This window comes from Lynx rufus, unplaced genomic scaffold (assembly GCF_022079265.1).
Source record: "Lynx rufus isolate CCGP_SWC_20201006 ecotype Redwood Valley unplaced genomic scaffold, mLynRuf1.p SCAF_18, whole genome shotgun sequence".
Taxonomy (NCBI): domain Eukaryota; kingdom Metazoa; phylum Chordata; class Mammalia; order Carnivora; family Felidae; genus Lynx; species Lynx rufus.
The window spans coordinates 518,491-544,761 of record NW_025814832.1 but is presented as its reverse complement, the minus strand read 5'-3'; the positions used below and the strand labels follow the sequence as shown (position 1 = coordinate 544,761).

Genomic DNA, 26,271 nt, shown 5'->3' with positions numbered 1-26,271 from the left:
GGTCTCAGGCCCACAAGAGGAAGCACGTCTCCCTTCCCCAGGGATGGACTGGCATGCCCCAGCACCTTCTCTGCCAGGTTGCCTGGCACTGCAGGTAAGTTCCAGGCTTTGGAGTCACACTGCCTGGGGTCAGACCCAGGCAATGCTCTTTGCTGACTGTGTAACCTTACTAACTGTCCCAGCCTCGGTAGTATGCACACACACACACACACACACACACACACATAGACCACAGAGCCAACTCGCTATGCTAGCCCAGTGACTGGCACAAAGTTCACACTTGATATGATATTTACCTATTTATTTATTTACTTGCTTACTTACTTATGTATTTGATGGACAACAGGATGGATGGAGGTGGAGATACATACCACTGCAGGGGAGCAGGACTATGGTCACAACAAATAGAAGATCATTAAAAAACTCTTGCCACATGCTTTTGAGACAGGGTTCCATACTTTCATCTGAACAGCAATAGAGCTAAAATTTTTGGAACTGTGATGGATCACACAGAAGGAGGAAGTCACTCTGGAAAAACCTGATTCCACCAGAGCTGGGAATAGGGCCAGCCTCCCCCACCTTCTCTGAGGAATAAACGACATCACCCCCAGACCGCTTTGTTCAAGGAAGGTATTAAACCCAATACAGAGAACAGCTTTGGCATTTTACATTGAAGGACATGTTCTAAGAGGTGTTTTCCTGGGCCTCATTCACTTTTAGTCCTAGTGATAGAAAATAAAATAAAATAGGGGCATCACATACGTCCACATAAAGATACATCATTCATGATACTTAACAAAGTCTGTAAAAAAAAAAAAAAAGAGAGAGAGAGCGAGCGAGCAAAATCCTTTCCTTTCAGGAGACTCACTTGGGGACAGTGAGGGTTGGATGGCTATCTCTTCCCAGGCATCCAACAATGCTTCACACAGCTTGTCCAGGGCAGGCGAGGAAAGTGCCGAGGCAGGCACAGACCAGGCCAGGCTGCTGAGAGTGCCGTATGGCAGCAGTGGCATATCCTGAGGCCCAATAGTGTTAAGAGAACCCTGTAGGGGTCGCTCATTTCTCCCCTAAAGCAGCAGGATCCTTGAAGACCTCAGCATCTTCTGGCTTGAGGGAACCTGCAAAGTGCCTCAGATGAACCTCCTCCGGCTGGCCAGGGTGCCTTTCTCTTGTACTTGTGTCTCTTAAGAGGGGAACCAGGGCAAAATTCTTCCAGTTTCTTCCTGAAACTGAAGGGTAAAACATCATTACTGCCTTGGATGCTGCAAGCAGCAATAAACACTTATTTGTTGGCCTTACCAATCTCCAGATGAAAGGAGACCCAGACATTTCGGTGCTTCCTGAGACACATGGATACATGCCATTGCCTCTTTCCTTACCTGCTTAAGGAGCCTCATCTTCTCTGGCACTTCCTAAATTCTCTTCCTTCACGTTAACCTGACTTGCAGGGGCCTCATGAGAGCCCATTGCTTGCCTTTCCCAGCTTCCATTTCCCCCCTGCCCACATGGGAGGGAGACCACGTCTCCACAGAGCAACACTGGGACCTGCCCCATGGTGGCTCCACATCACATCAGCTATAGGGTGATGGACACCAGCCAAAGAATCAGGATTTGGGGACCGGGCCCCACCAGGGCACAGCAAATTGGGAATAGTGCCCAGGAAACCATGATGATACCAGGCCTTAAATGGGGCTCTCATATATGGGCAGGAAGCTCCCAAAGGGGGCCCAGTTGTTTCCCCCATAGCCATCTCCAGGTTCCCAGCCACCTAGGCAAAATGACAGTGAAGAGGGAAAGCTGTACATGTTCTCCTCCCACTGCCAGAGCCCTGGTCAGCCAAGGCCTCTGGTTGGCCACCCTGGGTCTAATCTCTGGAAAATCAGCCTAAATTTATACCTCCCACTCTTAGGTCACAATTCAGGCCCCTTTGCTAATGTCAAAGGCGTCAGGAATATGGGAGGCTGGTCCATCATGACCACTCCAGGTGAAGTCTCCAGGTCTCAGTATTTACCCCAGGCCTGCAGGCTGACACTGGCCTGTCCCCAAACACAATCTAATACCAAGCATCAACTCCTGAAGGATGATCCCTTGGGGAACCCAGGCATAGAAGCTGGGCTTCATGGGGATACAGGCCAGGTCTCATTGAGACACAATCTTCTGGTTGGCCTCAGAGACTGCTTGGTCCAGCTCCAGTTCAAAGGCTCTCAAAGGAGGCATGGGGCTCCCAGTGCCCACTTCCCACAGTCCTAATGCCAAGACTCCCACACATGCCCTCCCTAGTGCCCTCCTTAGTGCTCAGCTACTAACCACTTTTCTTTCCTGGCCTTTCTCTTATACATTCCTTTACCCCTTCCCAATCACAACACACTTTGTGGGTGGGAGAGTTCCTTGTTATCTGAATTATGACTATTCATTACTAAAGTGTCCACTGTTACAAGGTTGTACAGGAAAGCAAAATCCTCAGGAAATATTCACTAATTAATTATAAATGTAAAATCAGGGAACCTCTAACCATCTCTGGCCCCAACCCCAAGTAACATGAATGAATATGTGTATCCCTGCCACTTAGCCAATATAATATCACAGTGAATGTGTAATGTTAGAAGCAGCCAACAATGTCATGCAAACACAACGCAAATCAACTGCAAAGTGAAACACCAAGTCTCTTAAAGATGTGGGGTTTCACAAAATCAATAGGAGTGATGTCGGACACCTGCTCAAATTACAGACAAAGCCATCTTTGAAAAGTTAGACCAGGTAACAATTGAAGAGATAATCAATAAGTATTATGGCATGACACAGGAAGTGCTTCCAGTGAAACTCGTAGGAAAATTACGGGATTGCAGGAGGCTCTTGGGAAAACTGATTACGCCCTTAAGTAGTTTTCCAAAGTAAGCCTCTTGTTAAAATAGATTTCTACTTCCAGCTCTGATGGAGTGTCTAGTACTAGGCTAGCCACTCTGCTGTAAACAACCATAAAACAGGATAAAATACTTGCAATAAATGTTTCCAGACATTGGACACAGACTGGAAACTGTGATTGCTGAGAGAAGTGAAACTGACAAAGTGAGCCCCATGATTGCGCTGATACTTTGCTTAGGGACAATTTCTCTGACCATGGTGCAGCACACGGGAGTCCAAACAGAGTATGGCAGTGCCTCTGAGCTAAGGAAGAAGAGATCAGGGTTTGGAGCAGCCAAAGCAGCTAGAATCTGTGGGACAGGGTGCAGGAGAAGAGGAAGAAGGGAGCTGTAGGGGTGGAGGTCCAAAAGTCTCTGGGATGGGTTGCTGGATCATACCTGCACAGTGTGAGATCACATAAGGCTCACTAGGCAGTGGCCACTATGGGGCTGAAAGTGGGACAGAAACACTAGAAGCTGAGCAGTACTGAGTGGAGAGACCACCACATTAACACTCTTTTTTTCCTACTATGAGGATCAAGCTAAAATACCAGAAATACCCTATTTACTCTACATGCCCTAGAGTAAGGTCTACTCAAGACCCACCCACCCTAACAAAGCCTAAAACTAAGCCCTGACAAGATCCTCAGGAGAAACAGTTGGGAGGTTCAGTCCCACAAGTTTTATGGGATTGGCAAATAACTTGGCATTTCACATATCTACCATAATAAAGTTTAAAACTAAGTGTATACAAGTTCAGGGTGATTCATCATCAATAATTGAACTGCCAATTAAAACAAAAATTCGGGGCACCTGTATGGCTCAGTCAGTTGAGCGTCCGACTTCAGCCCAGGTCATGATCTCACGGTTTGTGAGTTTGAGCCCCACGTCGGGCTCTGTGCTGATAGCTCAGAGCCTGGAGCCTGCTTCGGATTCTGTGTCTCCCTCTCTCTCTGCCCCTCCCCCACTCATGCTCTGTCTCTCTCTCTCTCTCTCTCTGTGAAAAATAAACATTAAAAAAAATTGTTAAAAAAAAAAATTCAACCCAGAGTCTCTACAACATATTATCCATAATTCCCAGTATACAATTAAAAGTCACTAGACATGCAAAGAAACAAGGAAATGTGACTCACAGTAAGGGGGAAGAAAAAGCAGTCAATAGAAACTGACTCCAAGATGGCCCAGATGTTGGATTTAGCAGGCAGATAACTTAAATCAGCTATTATGAGTATGTTCAAAAAAAAAAAAAAAAAAAAAAAAGGAAAATATGGTCTTGATGAGAGGACACTAGAGAATCTCAGAAAAGAAATGAAAACTACAAAAAAAAATAACCAAATAGAAATTTAAGAACCAACAGCACAATACTTGAAATGTAATAGTCACTGGATGAGCTTAATAGCACTTTGGAGAATAGTATCAATAAACTTGAAGACAGATCAATAAAACTTATCAAATTTGAGAAACAGAAAAAATTAAGGAAACATGACCAAAATCTCAGAAACCTATGGGGTAATATCAAGTAATCAAAAATACATGCAACTGGGGTCCCCAAAAAAGAAGATAGGGAGAATGAAGCAAAATATATATGGTTTCCCAATTTGATGAAACACTGACATACAGATTGAAGAATCTCAGGCAAACGCCAAACAGGATAAAACCAAAGGAAACCAAACCTGAGCACGTCTTAGTCAAACTGCTGAAAACCAAAGATGAAGAGAATATTTTGAAAACAGCCAGAGAAAAAAAGACATATTACATATAGTAATGCAAATAATGAGCTACTTTCCATCAGAAACAATGGAGACCAGTGGAGAAAAATAGCGTTGGAAAAAACTTTTTTAAAAAAAAGAGGAAAAATATCTGTTAACCCAGAATTCTTTATTCAATGAAGATAGTCTTCAAACATGAGAATGAAATGGACATTTTGACTACTTCACATCCAGTAAGGTGGCGAAGACAACCAATACACCACCACAAAAACCCAGAAAATAGCAAGTGTTGGTGAGGATGTGGAACCCTCATGTATTGCTGGTGGGAATGTACAATAATGCAGCTGCTATAGAACATAGTTTGGCATTCCTTAAAAAGCTAAACACAGAATTACCATATGACCCAGCAGTTTAATTCCAAAAGAATTGAAGGCAGGGAGTCAAACAGAATCTTGGACACCAATGTTCACAGCATTATTCACAATAGCCAAAAAAGTGGATACGATCCTAATGTCAATCAACAGATGAGTGGATAAATAAAACATGGTATATACATACAATGGAATATTACTGAGACAGAAAGTAGAATAGAGACAGAGGGAAAAATAGGAGTAACTGTTCAATAGGTAAAGAGTTTCTGTTTGAAATAATGAAAAGGTTTTGGAAATAGTGGTGAAGTCTGCACAACATTGTGGATGTAATTAACACCAATGAATTGAACACTTAAAAATGGTAACTTTTGTGTTACGTATATTTTACCACAATTTTCTAAAATCTAAAAACAAAGAATTAGTGCAAAATTGTAGTTATAACTCAAAATGTGTTCAATAAAAACTAGGTTTGCTTCATTCTTTTTTTTTTTTAATGTTTATTTACTTTTGAGAGAGAGAGACAGTGTGAACAGGAGAGGGTGACAGAGAGAGGAGGGAGACACAGAATCTGAAGCGGGCTCCAGGCTCTGAGCTCAAACTCACAAACAGTGAGATCAGACCTGAGCCGAAGGGGCTCAGGTTGCAGGGCGAAGAAGGCCTCCAAGGAACAAGGAACCCCAAGGCTTCACCTGCCCATCATCAGGCCACCTCTGTGCTACAGCACCCTTCCCTCACACCTCACCTCTGCCTGAGCGCAGAGAGAAGCTCAGGGTGCGCTTGATGCCCTCACAGTTGCCCGGGTCTTCATTGATGATGCCCACATTGGTGTTCCAGGTGGTCCAGTTGACCTCATCCACCCTGCAGGGCAAGGAGACAAGGGAGCTGGGAGCTGATGGCCTAAAAGCCATGCCTATGTTCCTGGTTGAGGGCTTGGTGCCACAGGCCAATCCCAAGAAGCCCATAGAGCAGGATAGGGAGACATAGCCAGTAAGGGGAAGGCTGAAAAGGGCCTGCGTTTTGGACACCACCCCCAAAGCTGTATTCTCTGACCATATCATGGGGCCCAAGGACTTTAAATATTGGATTCCTGGTTCTGACTCTGATCATTGGATGACCCCTTTTGGACACCTCATTTTCCAGTAGGTCTCCTATGCCCACAGCTCAGCCTTGGGATAGCCCTTTACCTAACTACAGCTGGCCTTGGGAGAGTCCCCTATGCACATGACTGGTCCCAAGAGGCCCTGAGGAAGGCTTCTGTATCCACAGCTGGCTGCAGGTGGCTGAGTCCCCTATGCCCACAAAGCCCTAGAATGGCCTCTGTGCCCATAGCTGGCTCTGGGTGGATCCCTGATATCTAGCTAAGCCCTTGAGCTCCCTCAGTTTGATTCCTGCCTGAACATTACCTGAAACACCACCTGTAGTCATCCTTGCCATCAGGTGTGTACCCAACTTGCAACAGCTTGCCTGAGCGGAAGGCCTTCCTCATACACTTAAGGAAGCTCTTCTCCGTGTCCAGGATGGTGATGGCTCTCTGTGGGAAGACACAAAGGGCTGAGGGGCAGAGGCTTGTCCAGGGGCTAGCTTCCAAGACCAACCTCTCCAGAGTTTCTCCCAGCCCCAGTGCCCCCAAGCTGGACCGCTAGTGCCTTCCATACCAGGCTTGTTTCCATAGCCCAATAGGTGCACACTCCAAGCTCAGCGCATCCGGCCCAGAACTGCCCAGGCACTGAGGTGCCTGCCAGGTTGGGGTTAGGGCAGGGCCTCCCATGAGTGATGTAGAGTGTCTCACCCCAGACTTCCCTACTCACAGAGGGGCAGATAGTGTAGTAAAGAACAGGGCCTCACGATGAGACAGCTTGACTTGAATCCTAACTGCTACTTACTACAGACAGTCCCCAACTTATGATGGTTCAACTTAATGATCTTCAACTTTATGATGGTGCAAAAGCAGTGTGCATTCAGTAGAAGCCATACTTGGAGTTTTGAACGTGCATCTTTTCCCAGGCTAGCAATAAATGATACAATCCTTTCTCGTGATGCCAGGAGTTCCTGGTCAGCAATGGGATCACAGGGGCTAACAACCAGTACACTTACAATTACTCTGTACCCATACAACCATTCTGTTTCTCACTTTTATTATAGTAGTCAACAAATTTCATGAGATAGCCAACACTTTATTATAAAATAGGTTTTGTGTTAGATGAGTTTGCCCGATGGTAAGCTAATGTTAAGTGTTCTAAGCACATTTAAGGTAGGCTGGGCTAAGCTGTGATGTTCAGTAGGTTAGGTGTAATAAATGCATTTTCAAATTACAGTGGGTTTATTGGGACGTCATTCCTCTGTAAGTTGAGGAAGATCGCAGTTACCTTGGACACAGATGCCTAAGTGCTCAATGCCTCAGTGCCTTTACACAAAAATGGAGATAATAATTGTAGCCACTTGACAGCATTGCTGTGAGGATTAACTGAGAGCATATAAAACACTTAGAACAGTACCTGGTATAGAGTCACTGCTACTTAATAATTAGAACGATGCTTTTATTACTAGGTGGGAAGGCAGATTAAGAACCAGGTGGCTCAAAAACATAGCTGTCAGGATCAACCCCATTTTAGCTGCTCCCCCCAAGTCTGGTCTCTGGGGCCCACCCTAGACCAAGCTCTTGTGAGGTGGGCATCCCATGGGGCTGAGCCTTCCGTTTCCTTCTCCTGGGCACTGCCCAGTCACAGTAAACACAGTGTCTGTGAATACCAGCTGGTGATGCGTAGCAGGGAAACCCCGAAAGAGGGGCCGGAAAGGAGTCAACTGGGAGAGATGCTTCTGCTTGATCCCCCAGGCCTGGCTGGGCTCTCTGCCCTTCCTCAAACCCTGCAGGGGCTCATACACCCCTGCTGTGTTAAGCAGCGACAGAGCAGCCAGTGCCCTCCGCTGTGCACACCCCACCCACCGACCCACCTGTAGCTTCCAGATGTTTTTGCTCTCCTGAGCGATCTTGTTGACGGTCTCACCCATGAGGGCGATGAGCATGTTGAGCAGGAGGATATAGGTGAGAATCACGTAGGCCAGCAGCAAGATGATGAAGACAGCCTTGAAGTCATAGTTCTCGGTGAACTCCAGGTCGCCCATACCAATGGTGAACTTGAAGAGCTCCAGACACGTGGAGTACAGGCTGTTGTAGGAGCTGTCGGGTGGCCGGCAGCCAGGCCCTCGCCACCTGTGCAATGTGGACTCAGCCGGCACAGAATTATTCTTCCCATCCTCAATCAGTGTCACCACCGCTACAGGGCAGGGGCGGGGACATATGCAACTGGATGGAAGCCAAGACAGACCCCCCCCCCAACAGATGCGCCCCATCTCCCAGGATATGTCTGCAGTAAGAATGCTGCTCGCCATATGGCAATTTTGTGTGAATTTAAAAAAGAAAAAAAAACCCTCTTCTTCAGAACTATCAGCAAACCGTCATAGTACAGTTGACCATTGAACAACATAGGTTTGAACTGCAAGAGTCCACTTATACACAGGTTTTTTTCTGATAAATTCAGCATAGTTGTAAATGTATTTTCTGTATGATTTCCTTAATAACATTTTCTTTTCTCTAGCTTACTTTATTATAAGAATACAGTATATAATACATATAACATACAAAATATGTGGTAAGGCTTCTGGTCAACAGTAGGCTATTAGTAGTTAAGTTTTGGGGGAGTCAAAAGTTATTTGCAGATTTTTGACTATGCAGGGAATTGGTGCCCCTAGCTCCCATTTTGTTCAGGGGTCAACTGTATACTGTTTTGTTACAATAAGAACTTTATCATCATCTGCTAGGGGAAAAAATGTTTTAAAAAATATGCAAATGTACATATACAATGTGAATCTAGCTGCCTTTGTACAGTGCACAACCTATCTAACTTTACGTATCAGTCCTGGATCCACACCCAGCTTCTCAGTCACCCTTGTCTTCCTGTCCCCCTTAGAGGGTGCCCCAAAGCCAGCACGTTCCAGAATGATGGAGACTAAGCAGCTCAGAGCAGAATGGTCTCTTGCTGCATTCTACACTTTTCTTTGCAAAATGTAGTCTGGAGCCTGAGAGCTTCTATAGTTGTTGTGCCCATGGTTACTGCACATCCAGTATCCATTAACCCATTTGGCCAAGTCCCTTCCTGTGGGTACTGATAGACCAGGACCTTCACACAGGGTGCCAGAGCCCACACGCATCCCTATCAATCAAAGCTCCTAGTCAAAGCTGTCCGTAACTCCAAGACAGAGATTCCAAAACAGGCTGTGGGGAGGGGGAAGGAGAGGGTATACATGTGAACCATGTAATTGCAGAACTCAGACGAGGATCAAAGCAGAGCCAGGTGCCCAGAAATTCTGTGGATGTGTCAGAAGGGCACAGGAGCCAGCTTGAAGAGGCTCCCAAAGATGATTTCTCAGACAATCTCAGCATCAAGATGGTGACAGTAAGATTATAACCCACTTAACAAAGTGAGATTCCATGAAAAATGAAACAAAAACAGAAAAGAATCTGTGAGGCCACACTGACATAAATAATAAATGAGTGTTAAGAGAATGGAAAGCTCTTCCCTATAATAGAATGCCAGTGAATAAATGTAGAAGGAATGACAGGGTTAGAAAATCATCATTTGGCAACCATTAGGATTAAGTGATTCAGGTGAGAATCATCAGTGGATGCTAAAATTACCGGTTGAAAGTGTGATGAGAAACAGGATATTTACCTAGTCTCAAAACATCTCCTCACAAATTACTTATCACACCCATCAAAACCAAGTAATTAAAGTTAACACCACCAGACAAGGGCTAAACAAACGTTACAGAAGCCCTGATACAATGCACTGAGGAAGACACACGTTACTTCCTCCATAGTCTGACCAAAAATGCACACCTGGATCTAATTTTGAGGAAACATCAGACAAACCCAAATTGAGAGACATTGTAAAAACCAGCCTTTACTCATTAAAAATGCTAAGGTCAAAAAAACAAGGAAAGATTGAGGAAGCACTCCAGATTAAAGGAAACTAAAGAGGCATGACAACTGAATACAATGCATGATCTGGGATTTTTATTTGTACAAAAGACATTATTAGGACAATTGGTGAAATCTGAATAAGGCTGGTAGATTAGTTAATAGTACTGTATTGATGTTTATTTCCTTATTCTGATCATTACACATTGTTTATGTAAGAAAATATCCTTGTTTTTAGGAAATGCAGACTTTATCCAGTGGTAAAGGGTTGATCATGTCTGTAGCTTACTCTTTTTTTTAAGTGTGGTGTGTGTGTGTAGAAGGGAAAGTGATTTTAAAATGTGATAAAATTTGGGGATTGTGGGTAATATGTACAGAAAAGTTATTTGTACTATTCTTGCAATTTTTCTGAAAATCTGAAATAATATCAAAATAAAAACTTAAAAAAAAAATTAAAAAACCCTAAATAAATAAATAAATAAAATAAAAATAAAATAAAAACTAAGCCAAAATGCAGCTATACTGTAGGAAAGCAGCACTTCATACCTCTAAAATTGTTTACAATATTTTATGAATCACATTTCCACGTTCTCCTGCTCATTTCTGTGCGTTCTTTATCCATCCACACTGTCACCTGCAGATACACACCCCAGTGGGCCTCTCCCCACCCAGCCCCTGCAGAGACCTCAGGAAGCTGAGGGTAGCCAGAGCTCTGCCCGCCACCAGCCCTGACCAAGCCCATTACCTGTGGAAAACCCGAACAAGAAAACAAGGTAGACAAACATGAAGCGACACAGGTCTCTCAGGATCATCTGCAGGAGAGAGCAGGCTTGTCAGAACCAAGTCCAGTCCCCAGGCCGGCCAAGGGAAATGTCACGACTATGTCAGCCTGGGATTAATCTTGAGCCTAAGTAGAACTGGAGAACATGCAGGAGGGTCTGGTTTGGTGGTTTTCAGCTCCAGTGTCATAAGGAAGTCATCCATAGCTTCTCCCACCATGGCCTTTGTTCTGGTGGGAGAGCAGGGCCTGGTATGTAGGGGGTCAAGTTTCAGGGGAGCCCCCAAACCCAGGTCAAGACCAGATGGCCTGAATCTTGAGGAATTATCTGGGAAAGTGGGTGCTGAACTAAACCAGCACCTCTCCAGACATTACAGAGGATGGACAGAGTTTGTAGACCATGTCCCACACGCCCATGAGGTAAACAGGTTCTACGGAGAACCTGCTTGGATGCTGGCACCCACCTTCTCAATCATAACAGCATAGATGCCCATCTGCTGGAAGCCGCGGGTGTAGTAGAGCATGTTGGTCCAGCCCATGGCCAGGGAGAACACCATGGAGGCCACGTACTCCTTGTGGTGGCAGAAGTACAGCACCACGGTCCCCAGCATGAACAGTGACTGCACAAAGCTGAGGGTGGAGGGATAGGAAGCTCTGTCTAAGAGCACCCAGGAGGCCTGGCACCCCCTCAGAAGCACAGACAACAGGCTGTTGCGGGAGCTAGGGTTGACTGTCCTGTCTCCTTTAGCCCGTGATTCTCAGTAGGAGTAATAGCATCCCCAAGGGGGGAAAAGTTGGTTATGGGAGTACAAAATCTTACTCTCTTTTTGTAGAAAGCACAAATAGAAATACATTGCATGGACAACTCTACAGTATATTTGTGGTATTAGATTTCATGGGAGGGGCAATTAGGAAAAAATGTCTAAAAAGGCAATAATGAAAAAAGTCTGGGAAACATTGCTTTAGCAGTGAGGAGATACAGGCCATGCTCTCCTGAAAAATCACAGGTGGAGTCTGCTGGCCATACCATCAAACTCAGGAGGAGAGCCAGGAAAGATGTTCCTCAGCAACTCGGTCTGGTGGGGGCTGCCCAAGTAGGATCCATGGATAAGGTGTAGTAAATCTGATGATCCTATGACAGAGTCTGCCCAGTGGTCCTTTCTTTACATATTCACCCCAGGTCTCCTTGTTCATCATAGCCTCCTCTCGAAAGTACCCCCAGCTACATTTATACTGTCGACCATGCTGACAACCTCACTTCCCATTTCTGTGAAAGAACCAAGCAAAAAAACACCACTGTGATGATGTGAGTCTACTGAAAACTGATGTCAATAAACTGGCTCATCAATTGGAACTCTGCTGCAAAGGAAAACTATTCCTCTGTATTCTCAGAACCTTGGCCAAAATAAGAACTGACACCAGTTGAAATAGGTAAAGAGTTACCTTGGGTGGCAAATGGAGCCCCCACATATGCATTTGGGAAGCAGCGGACAAACAGAAACTGACTTAGCAGACCCAAATCCAAATCTGTAGTGGGGAAAGCTGAGAATCAGCTCTTTTAACCAAGGAGCCTCAAAAGGGTTAGAGACCTCCAGAAAGGAGATGAAGAGACCTAAAATAAGGAAGAGTGGAGGTTTTGTCTCTGAAGAAGACAAAGGAGAGGATCTTTGGAGCCACTTTCATCAAACAACAGTGAAAGCATTGGTATTTTACCAAAAGCAGATTGTGATTTTTATATAATACAGATTACAGAAAGCCCTCTTCTCCACTCAGTTCTCAGAAATCTAGCAGCCAGACTTCTTTCCTCCAGGCAGAAGACTGAAAAGATGCAATCGACTAACTTTGGATGTTTGCCAATAAATAGCTTAACCTAGACTAGTTTATAGTGAAGCTCAAAATTGATAAGCCCCATTCATACATTAAGAGCTCCCAGCAAGCTTTTCAGTCCTCCACTCTTACTCATGAGCAGATATAAAAAATTTCCAGAAAAAAAAATTTTCCAGGTATCTTCTAATATAAAAGATAGAGCAAAACAAGAAAATGGGAAACAACAACTTAGAGAAAATAAATCCTATGCAAAAAGAAGAAAATTTATTTTATTTTAAAATTTTATTTCAATAGTCTTAGAGAGACAAAAGAAGATATTGCATCAATGAAACAAGAATAGAGTGCTGTAGATAAGGAACACACAGAAATTAAAACATGGTATCAAAAGTAATAAACTCAATAGAAGGGACAGAAATTAAAGTTGATTTGAACTTCCCAGAAAGAATAGCCAAAGATAAAGAGAACACAAGTGAGAAGATATAAGAACTGGTTCAGGACTAAGTCAGGAGGTTCAATATACATATCATAAGAAATAATTCAAGAAAATATTCCCAAAATAAAGGACATAAATTTCCAGATTGAAAGAGCCCACCAAGTGCCCAGAACATTGGATAAAAACAAATGCAATCAAGACATATCATTAAGTTTCAGAACACTAGAAACAAACAGAAGATACCACAGATTTACAAAGAGAAAAACCAAACCAGGTATTAAGAGGATCCAGAATCAGAATAGTTTTGGACTTGTCATCTATAATACTGGAAGCAGGGAAACAATGGAGAAATATCTTCAATTTTTAAAAATATTTTTATATCCAATCAAGATATCAATAAAATGTGAAGGTATAGTAGAAATATTCTCAGGCATGCCAGATTTCAAATAAATTTTACTCCCCCCTTCCCTACTATGTGCCTTTTTTCTTTAGCTGAGGATGTTTTTCCCTCAAAAAGGGAGTGAATCAGTAAAAAGGAAGACTTGGGGTTCAGAAAATAAGAGATCCAAATCAGGAGAGAAGTGAAAGGGATCTCTAAGGTGCTAGTGAAGGGATGACACCTCGGATGCACATGTGGGAGAATGAGACTTAAGAACCAGACACAATAAAAGTTGTCATCACTGTGCCCTTCACCAGGAGACAATCCTTTTCACCAAATGACAATACTGAAGGAGGAAAAAGGAGGAAAAAACCAAAAAAGAGACAGGAAGTCTAACCCAGAATGAAAGCAGTGAGCATCCCAAAGATGGCAACAAAGAGGAGTCCCAGGATGATGGCTAAGTAGCAGGCCCAGAGACCAACGAGCCCAGTAAGAAAGAGAGGACAGCACTCCAGGAGGAGATCTCTCAAGGAAAAAACTAGGAGCAGGGATTCCAATCATATAATTTATGTGATTGACTTTGAGAAAATTTTTACTGAGAGTCTTTGAGATGTGTGGGACAAGTTAACAATGGGTACAAAGAAAACTAAACAAGTAACAACAAGATAATTACAAATTTTAGGAGAAACAAACAAAAAAAGAAGTACAGTATATTATGAAGCTCAACTGTGAATACTACTTGTAGAGACATAACATAAATTACTCAATACCAACTAAAACAAAAATTACTTCAAACTATATTGGGAGGCTAGAGGAGCAGAAGCAGAGGGGAAGGAAGTAAAAGGATGCTAAATCCTCATCCACCAGGTGAGAAAACATCAGATGAAAGAGCTGCAAGAATGAAAAGTGATTGTCCCTGGGAAGGAGAATGACAAGATGGGAAGGCTTAAGATGAGGAATTCATATACTGACTGTAAGCGTTTTAGTACTCTTCAATGTTTACCCATGGGCATGAGTAGCTTTGAAAAAGTAAAATAAAATCCATTTCTAACCTGCCTGCAGTAAGTCCTCCTAGGAATAGAATCAAGTTTATTGGCACAATGCTATGTAGGAGAACATTGTTTCTCTTAGTAAAGCAAACCAGCATTGCACTAACCCTATAGACCCAGCCCTTTGGAGTTAAAGTGCAAGTATCTGAAGATTATGGTAAACACATGGGGACAAGCTAGCTACAATAGGATAAGAAATCAACTCCTTTCATTTGCCAGGAATAGAGAGGCCTCAGGAATGAAGGAAACTTGGGGATCAGAGTTAAGTGCTTAGTATAAATCCCAGGAGAACCCATCCCCATCTGAAAACCCCCTTTGTGTATCCTGGGTCCTCCAAGGAAATTTCGTAAGGTTCCAGCTTATTTTGTGTAGGAAGGAGGGTCCCGGTGACATCCATGCTGTTCTATAACTATGGTTTTTGTTTATCTGTCTCCCCCTAAAGCAATGATTCTCAGTCTTGGGTGACTTTGTGCCTCCCCAAGTTGGGGACATTTGGCAATATCTAGACACATTTTTGGTCATCAAGAATGGGGGAGAGAGAGTGCTACTGGCAGCTAGCAGGTAGAGGCCCGGGATGCTGCTAAACATTCTACAATGCATAGGACAGGCCCCATAGCAAAGAATCATCCAGTCCAAAATGTCCATGGTGCCAAGGTTGAGAAACGCTACCCCAAGGATCAGAAACTCCTTGAAGACAGGAATCATATCTATTTCATCTCAGTATTCCAATGCCAACTCAGTGACTACCAGATGGTTGGACAAACGCATGAAAAAAAATGACCAAGGGTATTCAGACTGTAACTCAGACTATAAGCCACATGAGCCCATATATGTCATTTCCTAACACCTGGTGCGTATATGACACAGAGTAGAGCTTCAGTATTCATCCACACATGTATTGAGGGCCTTCTGTCATTCATTCAACACATTTGTGAGGTCCTACTACGTTCCAGGCTTAGCATAGGTGAGAGGATGGGTGAGAACTGATGGCTATAACTTTAGGACTGGGCCAAAAGATACCGTCTGCTATCAAGTCATAAGAGTCAAAGCATCACTTACAAAAGCATCTCACTGTAGCTGTCCACAAACAAGGTCTTCAGAGACGGCCGCCTCTGCAGGAAATATTGAATCTGCAAACAAATAGACAGAGTAAGAAGCCAGGAAAGGTGAAATGGTGAGTGTACTTGCAATGCTCCTAAATGGCCGACGATGGAACAAATGCATCAAAGCAGAGGTTCTGAAAAGGGTAGAACAGCGAGGGTCAGGTTCACAGGGTAACATTATGTGACTCAGTCAGGAGAGACTGTTAAAAATAGAGAGTGGAATTACGACTCTAGGTAGAAATAAAGACAGGAAGGAAAAGTACCAAAATATTAATTGCTGTGTTTGAATGATGAGATTGAGCAATTTCTTTTCTTCTTTCTAATTTGTGCATTTTCCCCTAGTTTTCTTCAAGAACTATGCATTATAGTAAAAATTCTTTAAGCAGCCTCCACTGAACTAAGTCACCAGATTAGCCAGTGCTCTCCACTCCCTGAAAACATTCTGACTGACGCCCACAGTGAGGGCTGGTGGCTAGGAGACCCTCTCCAGGATACCCACACACTTTGCTCCCTCCCACAGTCAATCCTTGTCATCAAGACTGCACTTGTTACTGTGGCTTTGTATCTTATTATAATATAAAATATGAGTACAAAAATAAAAAGACAGTTGTTTCTGTGAAGACAGCATCCAATGATTTGGAAAGATTCCTTAAAGGTAAGTCACTAAAAAACAAAAAATCAGGTGTAGCTAGCTTAGATCAAAAAGATTAAGGGAGGGGCGCCTGGGTGGCTCAGTCGGTTGAGCATCCAACTGCAGCTCAGGTCATGATCTCACAGTTCATGGGTTCAAGCCCTGCATCGGGCTCGGTGCTGACAGGAGACTGCTTTGAATTCTGTGTCTCCCCTGTTCTCTATCCCTCCCCTGCTCATATTCTGTCTATCTCTCTCTCTCAGAAAATAAAACATTAAAAAAATTTTTTTAATAAAAAAAATGTTAACAGGGAAAAATCACCATAATCTCCAATTACTTGTATATGTAACAGTGGTTCCAATTTCAAAGAAAAGACTGTTCATATATTAGAAAAATGGCCAAGGAATGTACATGTATGAGTTTTCAGGTAAAATAAAATGATTCCAGTATATGTGTAGATTTCTTTCATTGTTTTGAGCTTTAACAGATGGTTTTAATTAAATAACCACCAGTCATGATCCTGTCACTTAAGAGACTTCCACTCTACTTCATAATTAAACATTACAGTTGACCCCTGAACAACATAGCTTTGAACTGTGAGGGTCCACTTATATGCAGTTTTTTATATAAATACAGTACAGTACTGTAAATGTATTTTCTCTTCCTTATGATTTTCTTATTTTCTCTTACTTTATGGTAAGAATATAGTGTGCAATACATGTATCATACAAAATATGTGTTAATTGACTGTTTATGTTATCAGTAAGGCTTCCAATCAACAGTAGGCTACTGGTAGTTAAATTTGGGGGCAGTCAAATGTTATAAGCAGACTTTCGATTGTGTGACAAGTTGGTGCTCCTAACCCCTGCAGTGTTCAAGGGTCAACTGTACGTCCAGTGGAAAGTCCTGACTATCTGTCTCCGAACACTTCGAACTGTCCTGAGTCTGCGGAAACCCACTGGGCACGAATGCCTCATCTTCACCTGGGCATCTCTCCCCTGAAGTAAAGAGTGAGTGAGCAATGAGTGAGTCTCTTGGCTTTTTGTTTTGGTGATAATGGAAACTCACAGTGTGGGAAGGAATGCTTACCCCTCGGAAAAAAAAGTAGACTCCTCCTGATACAGAAAGAATCTCGCCAGTGACTCGGAAATAGTCCCCAACAGTGTGTTTCAGCTTATAGGGAGGCTGCAAGGTGCAGAGAAGTTAGTGACTCGATTCACTCATTCATTCACTCAACAAGCATTTACCAAGCCCTGTGATTAAGAGCCCACCCCTGGGGGCATGTGGGTGGCTCAGTTGGTTAAGTGTCCAACTTTGGCTCAGGTCATGACATCACAGTTCATGAGTTCAAGCCCCACATCCAGCTCTCTGCTGTCAGCACAGAGTCTGCTTCAGATCCTCTGTCTCCTTCTCTCTCTGCCCCTCCCCCACTCACACGCTCACTTTATGTCAAAAATAAATAAACATTAAAAAAAAAAAAAGAGCTGGGCTGCCCAAGAGGCCCAGCCTCCATCAGGAGAGAGGCATCATTAAAGACAGTGCATTATTGGGGACACCTGCAAGGAGGCCCTTCTGTGGGAGCTGATTCCCAAAGTGGCATCTTTTAGGTGCCAAGCAGAGCATCCTTACAGTGCTGTGCTCCTTCCCAGACACTGTCCAGCCAGGAGCACCTATGGGAGGAGGTAGATGGCATAGGTGGAGACACTCTTACAGATGCTAATGCCATATGCTTCCTGCTGCTCCCACAGCCCATGGTGAACCCCTGGTGTCCCATGACTGTTGAGGTTTCCCTGGATGGTGGGAGGTGAGATGTCCCACACACATGTGTGTCATCCTTGTGTCTTGGATACATTCCTGGGGTGGGTTTCCTTTTGCTTGCCATTGATGTTTGATAAACACTGCCTCACTAGCTTGTCTTATTAGCACATTTCTCTTTTCTCATAAAATGAAATCGTTAAATGGCCTTACTAGGTGGATAGAAGTCAGGTTTCACCTAACTAGGAAGTGGGGTTTTAAATCACATTTATAAGCAAGGCACCCTGGAAACAAAGGCAGCAAATTAGGTGCTTGGGTATTGAATGGAAAGGATTCAGTTTAGTAACTCAAAGGAGTCCATGGCTCTTGGTAGAGGAAGAAGTCTGGTCTCAAGCCGATTTGATGGATGGCCCAGGGCCTAGCACAGAAGAAATGCTCAAAAGTAGATGTCCAGGGAACAAACAATGAGTGAATGAATGAACAAAAGTGGGCAGGCCAGTGGGATGGCATTAGGCTCAGGGCTCACGCCAGCTCATGACCCTACAGACAGCCAACCGAGGGAAGAGCTGCTTCTAGAGCCCTAGTTCCTGCATCTTTTCTAACCTGTTGCCCCTCCTCAGCCATCAGGGACCTCATAGACCACACACTCAGCCTCACAGAACCAGGAGACCACAGGAGGGACTGAGAAGGGGGAGGGAGTGTTGCCAGGACAACCTGAGACATGGAGGGCTGTGTACAGGGACATGAGGAGCTCTGGGTGATCCTTCCATGTCTCCAGTGAGCTGGGAAGGAGTCCAGGGCCTGGCCTGGGCCTGGGTCTCGGGGGTCTTCTAGAAATGCCCATCCCTCTCCCCAGTCCCCAAGCCTCAGGCCGCACCAAGCCATCCACAGGCCTGTAGTAGGCTGCTGTGGTGAAGATGATCATATACAAGCAGTAGACGAAGAAGTTGAAGTAGAAGATGCGCTTGACAAATCTGTCCCACTTGTCCTGCAGGAGTCGGTTCAGCGGTTCCACCAAAAGCATGTCGTGGCGATTCTAAGGGGAGCAGAGAGAGGTGAGGCTCACTCCCCAGCCAGGAATGACAAAATCTCATATCCAAGAGATCTCTGTTGAAGTTCCAGTATATTCCTAAGATGGACAAGCCAAAATCATCCTCTTTTGCAGGTCATCGACCCAACCCCCAGCCCAAGCTCTAGCTCCCCCAGTAAGGTCCCGGTTCAATGTTTTCTTCAGTGCCTTTGGGATGGGAAGCTCCTCGCTGCCTCGAGCAGCCTGGGGAGAAATGTTAACTGTCAGGAAGATCAATTCTCTGGAGTAAAGTTGGTCTTACTTCTCTGCTTTCCACCAGTTGTCCCAGTTCTGCACTCAGGGACCCCAGTATTGCATTTCTGCCTGAGAGAGCCTTCCAAGACATGAAAATGGCAGTGTGGCCCCAGAGCCCTCTCCTCTCTAGGCCAAACACCTCAGCCTTTTTGAAGCCGTTTCCTACATGGGCCAGCCCTCTGGGGACACTCCATTCAGGATTCTGAATCCAACGCCCTGATCCAGCATGGCAGCCCAGGTAAAGGCTGGCGGGGCACAGCAAAGCAGTCTAGACCTCTCTCCCCCACTAGACTTTGCCCCTGTAAACACAGCCTCTGCCCTGTAAGATACTGTGGTAGCCTCCTCACCAGCACAAACTCCAGCCTAGCCCCTGGGGCTGCCTCGGGGGCAGGTATACCTTAGAAAGAACAGACAGGGAAAGTAGCCTTTCAAAGCAGTGGGGGTAGGACAGGCTTTTCATTTAGTGGCCCTGGGACCCTCATGTGGAAACAAAATAATTAAGTAAGATGCCTACCTCACCCCTACACAAAAATAAATTCCAGACAAATTAAAGAGACAAACGTAAAATACCTACAAAGGAGCTAAACAAAAATATTGAAGGATATTGTATAACCTTATAGTGGAAAAGGACTTACAAAAAGCAAGATAAAAGTCACAGAAGTTATAAAAGAAAAAGACTAATTTGGCTCTCAAACTGAAAACCTTTCATAAGCAAACGATGCATTGACTGAAGTTAGAAGACAAGAGGCAGACGAAAAAATAAAATATTTGCAATATATGCAATAGAGAAAGGATGGATTCACTCCATACTAAGAGAACCTAGAAACAAAGAGGAATGGGGCAAACAGTTCAGTGGAAGAGATGGCCAAGGACAATGAATAGGAAATCTACCAAGGAAATATGAATGGCCAGGTAACTATATGAGAAAATTATTCACCTCATATTAGCCAAGAAAATGAGAATTAAGACATCAATAAGATAGCATTTCAGGCCCCAAGAACTTAAACCGGTTTTTGAGAAAAGACTGATAATATCCAGGGTGGCAAGGGCATGGGCAGATTTTCCCACTGGTGGGGGCAAATGCACTGATGGAGTCTGTGGAGGACAACTTGGCTGTAGCTATTAAAATGCTAAAACATACATACTTTTTGATTTAGCAATTCCATTTCCAGGCATCCTAGAAAAATTCCCAAACCCATGCTAAGTGGCTCGCAGTACTGAAAGAGCAGAAAACTGGATATAACTCAAATGTCCTCCAATGGACATTTATCCCCAGCCCTCCTACAGAACACTGCGTGGGTTTTTTTTAATGAAGCAGATCCATACCTACTCTGATATAAAATTATCTACAAGACACACCAGTAAGTAAAAAAACTGGTTGTTTTACATTTTGCATAGTTTGATCCCATTTATATAAACAAAATAAAGCTACATGTTTTTATATGGTATAAAAAGAAGGTTGTTTTTGTCTGTGTATATCTGAAATATTTACGCTTTTATGGGAATATCATTGTACATTGTATGATGAAGGAAAACATTCAGTGGGAACAAATGGGGAGATGAAGCTTCTGGGACTAGACGCCACACAGCAGGTTTTCAGTGATGAGAAGACAGGCAGAGCTGGATCGAGGGGCTGGGGTGGAGGCTGGGGGGTGCAGTGAGACAAGAAGCCCACCCTGGCTGAGTCCCACCCCGGCCCACTCACGGGGGTGTCACTGCTGCTGTAGGCAATCACTTCTAGCACCGAGTTCTTCTCACAAGTGTCGACGCAGGACAGGTCGTAGAGTGAGGAGTGCACAGGCCCGTAGGCCCACTCGGTGAACTTCCTGGACAGGTGCCTGCACTCGGGCTCCTGGATCTCCCTCTGAAGAATATAGGCCAAGACCTGCCACGGGGATACGAGAGCCTGTTAGAGACCACCCTGGAGCCCCAACCACAAGATGCGTCTCCACCAGGCTACCAACTCTGCCCCAGGAATAAGTCTGCTTCCTAGCTCAGTTGGAGACTCTACCCAAGCCCTAGGAGAGTCCTCACCTCCATCCAGCAGCCTCCCGACCACCATCGAGATCAACCCACCCACTGCCTCAGACCCCAGCTGCGGCCACATCAGACCCATTGCCTGATCACACCTGGCTGATCACACTTGATCACATCAGTTTCACCCTTGTCTCAACACACTCCTATCCCCAGGCCCTAGCACCCCCCGTCCCCACTACTCTGTGTCTGGCTAGTGATGCTCACAGGTAGAAATGAGAAACAGTCAGGTGCGATGCTGGCTTCTGCCCAGCATCTCACAATTCCTCTGGCTTCCTCTAACAGCCCCCTGCCCTACCCCTACAGGCTAGTGTCACAGTAGCAGGGCTCTGTGTGATGGTGATGCCAGGCATGCAGCAAGGCAGACCGTCCCCCCAACACCACCATCTAAAGTCACACTCCCTGCCCAGGCCCGAAGCCTTCCCCCTACCCCAATCTTCCCACTCCTGGCAGCCAGAGCCAGTGGCGTCAGCCCCTTCTTGTTGGTGAGCTCCTCCAGCTTCAGTGTAGGGTGGAGCTTGGCCCCCAGGATCAGAATCTCATTGTACATGCTCGTCACAAACTTAGTGTTGTCAGCTGTGTTGTCGGCCACCTCCACCAGCGCATGCAGCACTGTGTTGCCCACCGAGTCCCGGGCACTGATGTCTGCTGGCTGCCAAGAGTTCTGCAGCAGGAACTTCACGATGCCCAGCTGGTTGGTACATGCAGCCAAGGAGAGGGGCAGCTCACCTGTGGCCAACACAGGCATACGATGGGCCTCAGGAATAGATTGGCTTGGTCCCTGGACCACCCGGCCTCCAAATCCCTCTCTCTCCACCCGAAACCTCCCCTTGGCAATTGTCAAAAATCCAAGGGTCTACCCCATGGTCTCCCTACCAAAGTAGAAGCCGGGCCGCCCTTTGGTTTTCTTAAAGAAGTCCCCGTTGGCTGCAGCCTGGACGTCTGCCCCGTTCTCCACTAGGAGGGTCACTAGTGCCATGTTCCGCCTCTCAATGGCAATGTGCAGGGCCGTCTGGCCTGTGGAGGGTGTGTGCTGTTGGCTTTGTACTCACAGTCCTGTGGGGGTGCTTAGATAGGTGCAGGGGGAAGATCTGGGCAGAAAATGCCAGGTGACTCCCCCATACAAGAGGGGAGCAGGCCAGAATGCCCAAAGGAGGCCTAGAGAGTCCCTGAGGCAGAAGTAGAGACCCCCAGGGAACACCAGACCATGACCTGGAATAGTCAAAACTGCCCAAGGTCAAGGAACAGTAGCAGGGAGAGTAGCCATGGCTTCTGGAAGCAAAGAACACCGAGTCCACAGAGGGGAGGATGGGACCCTCAGCACCAGGAGAAAACAAGTCCAGCAGGTGGGGGAGGCAAGGACCCCCCCAGGACCAGGAGATGCCAACTCAGTGGCTGGTACAGGGAGTACGAAGCTCAGAGGCTTGCCCAGGCATGCCACCTGGCTCCAGCTGTGCTTGTGCACAGAGTCATGCCAAACCCCGTCCCCCTCCTCACCCTTGTAGTAGCTGTCTGTGTAACTGGCGTTGACAAACTCCTTCAGGCTGTCCGTCTGCCGGGCAATCTCCAGGAGCAGGGGAATGGTATCATTCTGCCCATCGTGCAGGTTGAGCATGGCTTTCAGCAGACAGGTCTTCCCAGTCTCTGGGTCTGCAAGACAAAGTTAGGGTCAGAGCAGTGCATGACAGCTGGGGCCCGACCCAGGAGCCCGGCCCTGCAGGGGCCACCTTTGAACTCGCTGTCCATGAGGTGCTTCTGGCTCTTCTGCAGGAAGAGCAGCAGACTCTGCAGCTCCTCACAGTTATTCTGAGCGACGGCTTCAAAGATCTTCCTGCGATCATACAGCTTGAGGTTCTTCTCAGACCCAGCAGGAGCAGAGTCCTGGGAAGACTGCCTGCAGGCCAGAAAACACCTTCATCTCCTGCTCTGATTTCCCTTCAGCCCTGGGGCCTCCAGAGCTTGTCAGGGAGCATGACTAAATCCCAGGGTAAACCAAAAGGTGAAAAAACATGATATAAAACCCATCCCTCAGTCTAGATGACCGTCCAGGAAACTGATGTAACAGGGAACGATGGGGTGCATGTGTCCACACTCTGTCCCCACCCTGCCTGTAGGCACCATCTAGAAAGTCTTTGCTGCCACTGCTTCCTCCAACACCCAAGCCACTCACTTCTCTGCCTACTCAGGAGCTGGGGCTCTGGGGGCAGTAGCCCGGAGGGGGCTGGAGGCGGGGAGTTGCAGCAGTTTGGACGGTTCCTGTTAAGTGAAAAAGTGTCTTCACACTGGCCTGGAGGTCAGCCGGCCCATGTACCTCCCTCACCTGCCTTGGAGGAAGCGAGAGGGCCCTTGGGCTTGTCACTGGAACTGTTCTGCACTCTCTAAAAAGCATCCTGGCCCTGAGGTTTTCAACTTAGAGTCTAAGTGTTTGGGGCTGGTGAGCATTTGAGGCCTGGAAACCTAGAGATCAGCCTGCAGCTAAGATCAGCAGATAGGCCAGCATCCATGACCATGTGTCCTGAGGCTCCTAGGAGTACAGATGCTGGACCAGACGATTTGTGAAGCCTCTCCAGTTCCCTGGCTCTATGACCTTCAGCCCATAAGCTAGAGGAACACATGGTATCTCCACAGCTGGGGCCTCAGCTGGCAGAGCCAGTTGGGCTCCTGGTGGGGAGGGGCTCAGGCTCCAGATGCAGCTTACCTGTCACAGGTGAGGCCATCCTCATGCTTCTGGATGATGACAACAGGGCTGACGGTGATGGCTGGGCAGGAGGCTAGCTGGCCTTCCTCGTAAGAGCAGTCCATAGGAGAAGCTTCCTCCGAGTCGCATTTCCCAAAAAGCCGACTGCGGCTCTTGGCCGTGGGGAAGATGTGGGGTTTGGCTGGAGCTGGCCTGGAGTTAGGGTCTCCATCCAGGGGGTCTGAGCAGGAGTCCTCTTGGGGTGGCTCCTCAGACTCCCCTGAGTCTGAGCTCCCCCATTTCTTCATCCTTGTCAGATCTGTTGTGGCCTGAGAGGCAGCCTGCAGGCAGCCACCAAGATCAGGTGTGTGCCCAGCTTGAGGACTCCACAACTCTAGCCCCCATCTGCCCTCCTTGCAAAAGCCCCTGTGAAGCAGGACACCCCAGAGATCCAACAGCTGCTGGCCCTATCCCCCCAGAACTAAAGCTTCTAGGGGTGCTATACCTCCTACCTCAGAGGCCCCAGGGGTGAGCAGGCCTAGCAACCCCATGGGCATTGGGCTCAAGGGTGGATGTGTGGGCCAGCTTGAAGCCATAAGGCTCTGAAAGACATGAATGGATTGCTCTCCTCTCTGGGCCTCAGTTGCCTCATCTGCAAAGTGGGATCATAACTACTGCTCTGCCTCCCTCCAAGATCAGAATAAAGGAAACAATGGGAGTGGCTGTCAATGGCTGGGCATTGAGGGAGGGACTCGGTGATGAGAATGGCTCAGCCTCAAAGAGCAGAACAGGCTGTGTCTCTGTGAACAGGGTGAGCGGCAGAGACTGACATGCTCACACTCCATGCTGCACAGGCCTTCTTGTGCCACGTGTCCCCATCACCAGCCACGTGCTTGCCTGCTTTTGCTCTTCGACCTGGCAGCTGCAACTATTGAGTTGGTGGGGACTTTTTGCACTTTTTTGTCATTTTTGTGAAATTTCAAGCATCCCTGAATTTTTAAACTTTAAGAGATTAGAGGCTGGTGCAGGCCTTCCAGGCCTGAACATGTGGTGGTCAGCTGGCAGCTAGCACTAGCACATATGGCCGTGAACTTGGTTTGATAGTGTCTTCCACCCCCTTCCTAACCTTCTGTCCCACTCCTCCCTCCATCCAGCAGGGCATCCCCACTCCCTGGTACCCAGGGCTGTCCCACATCTCAGAGGCCTTTGCCTCTGCAGTGTCTCCACTTGGGGGGCATTTTCCTTCTCCTCTTCATGCCCAAATCCTATCACTTTTCAGAGGCCACCTCCCTTTGGGGTCCAACACTAATGCTGCCTCCTCCACACCCCCAGGCTCTGCACTGGCCGTGCTCCCTCCCCATCCAGAGTGGCCCAGTTGGTTGTCCATCATCCTTCGTGGCCCTGTTAGCACCATCCATTATGCAGTCTAGCAATTTCTATCTGGCACTGCCTTATCTCCCCTACATCCTATGACCTCTTCCTGAGCAGGGCACTTGCCTGATCCCCCTCTCTATGAAATAAAGCTGTGGTCACTGTCGGGGACATGAAAGAGATCAGATATAGACCCTTCTTGTTCCCATTTCCAAAGAAAGTTAGTGAGATTCATGTTCCAGCAGTGGTTGGATTCCAAAAAATAGCCAGTCAAGAAATGGGAAGCTGCTCACAACCTGCATTTTCAAGTGCAAGTTCAGGCAGTGAACACTCAGAGCACACAGCTGGGCCTCGGCAGTAGATCAGCTATTATCTGATGCCCAGGTCCTTGGGGGAAAAATAAATGAGGCAGCCTCACCACTCTGCACCCTGCGAAGAAGACAGACAGCTGACTGCCGGCCCATTTTCCATCCTGCCTGCTGTTCCTCTCAGGGGGGCTCGAGTCTTTCTCTGGGTTATCCCTCAGATGGAAACCCTGCAGCAGGAAGTGTTCCTGGCCACAGGGAATCCTCCTTCCAACCACTCACCCATTTGTTCATCCCATCACTCAACAGCCATCTACTGAATCCTACTGGGTACCCAGGCCTGTGCTGGGGGCACAGAGAGGACTCGGCCCCATCTGAGACAGAAACCAGGCACTGGCTGGGGCAGGGTATCACAGGAGGGGCCAGGGTCCTGAAGAAGGCTTCATGGAGAAGGTGACAGAGGATCTGGGCCTAAAAGGAGAGGAGGGTTGATCTGGGGCCAGAGGAGAGGATGGGGACCCCAAAGTAGCTGGTGAAGAGGAAGCCAGTGGGCCTGGAGGACAGGCAGCAGGGCAGAACCAGATGGCTGTTGTCCTTGAACGTCAAGGAACAGGATTTGGACTTTACTGTGTGGATGGTAGGAAGCC

At 46.4% G+C, this 26,271-nt stretch overlaps 1 protein-coding gene across 1 annotated transcript; it reads right to left on the bottom strand.

Annotated features, from left to right (window-relative positions):
* Window positions 1-286: 286 nt before the first annotated feature.
* On the bottom strand, window positions 287-24,456 carry TRPV1 (transient receptor potential cation channel subfamily V member 1). The gene is made up of 15 exons (XM_047080540.1): window positions 23,970-24,456; window positions 22,999-23,165; window positions 22,769-22,921; window positions 22,148-22,288; window positions 21,702-22,000; window positions 20,943-21,122; window positions 18,791-18,949; window positions 17,248-17,343; window positions 15,484-15,554; window positions 11,201-11,366; window positions 10,704-10,770; window positions 7,933-8,255; window positions 6,384-6,511; window positions 5,723-5,838; window positions 287-1,229 (listed from the first exon to the last, which is right to left on the bottom strand). Exons 1-15 carry the CDS (start codon window positions 24,254-24,256, stop codon window positions 1,057-1,059), a joined length of 2,526 nt encoding a protein of 841 aa, XP_046936496.1. The 5' UTR covers window positions 24,257-24,456; the 3' UTR covers window positions 287-1,056.
* Between the last annotated feature and the right edge of the window lie 1,815 nt (window positions 24,457-26,271).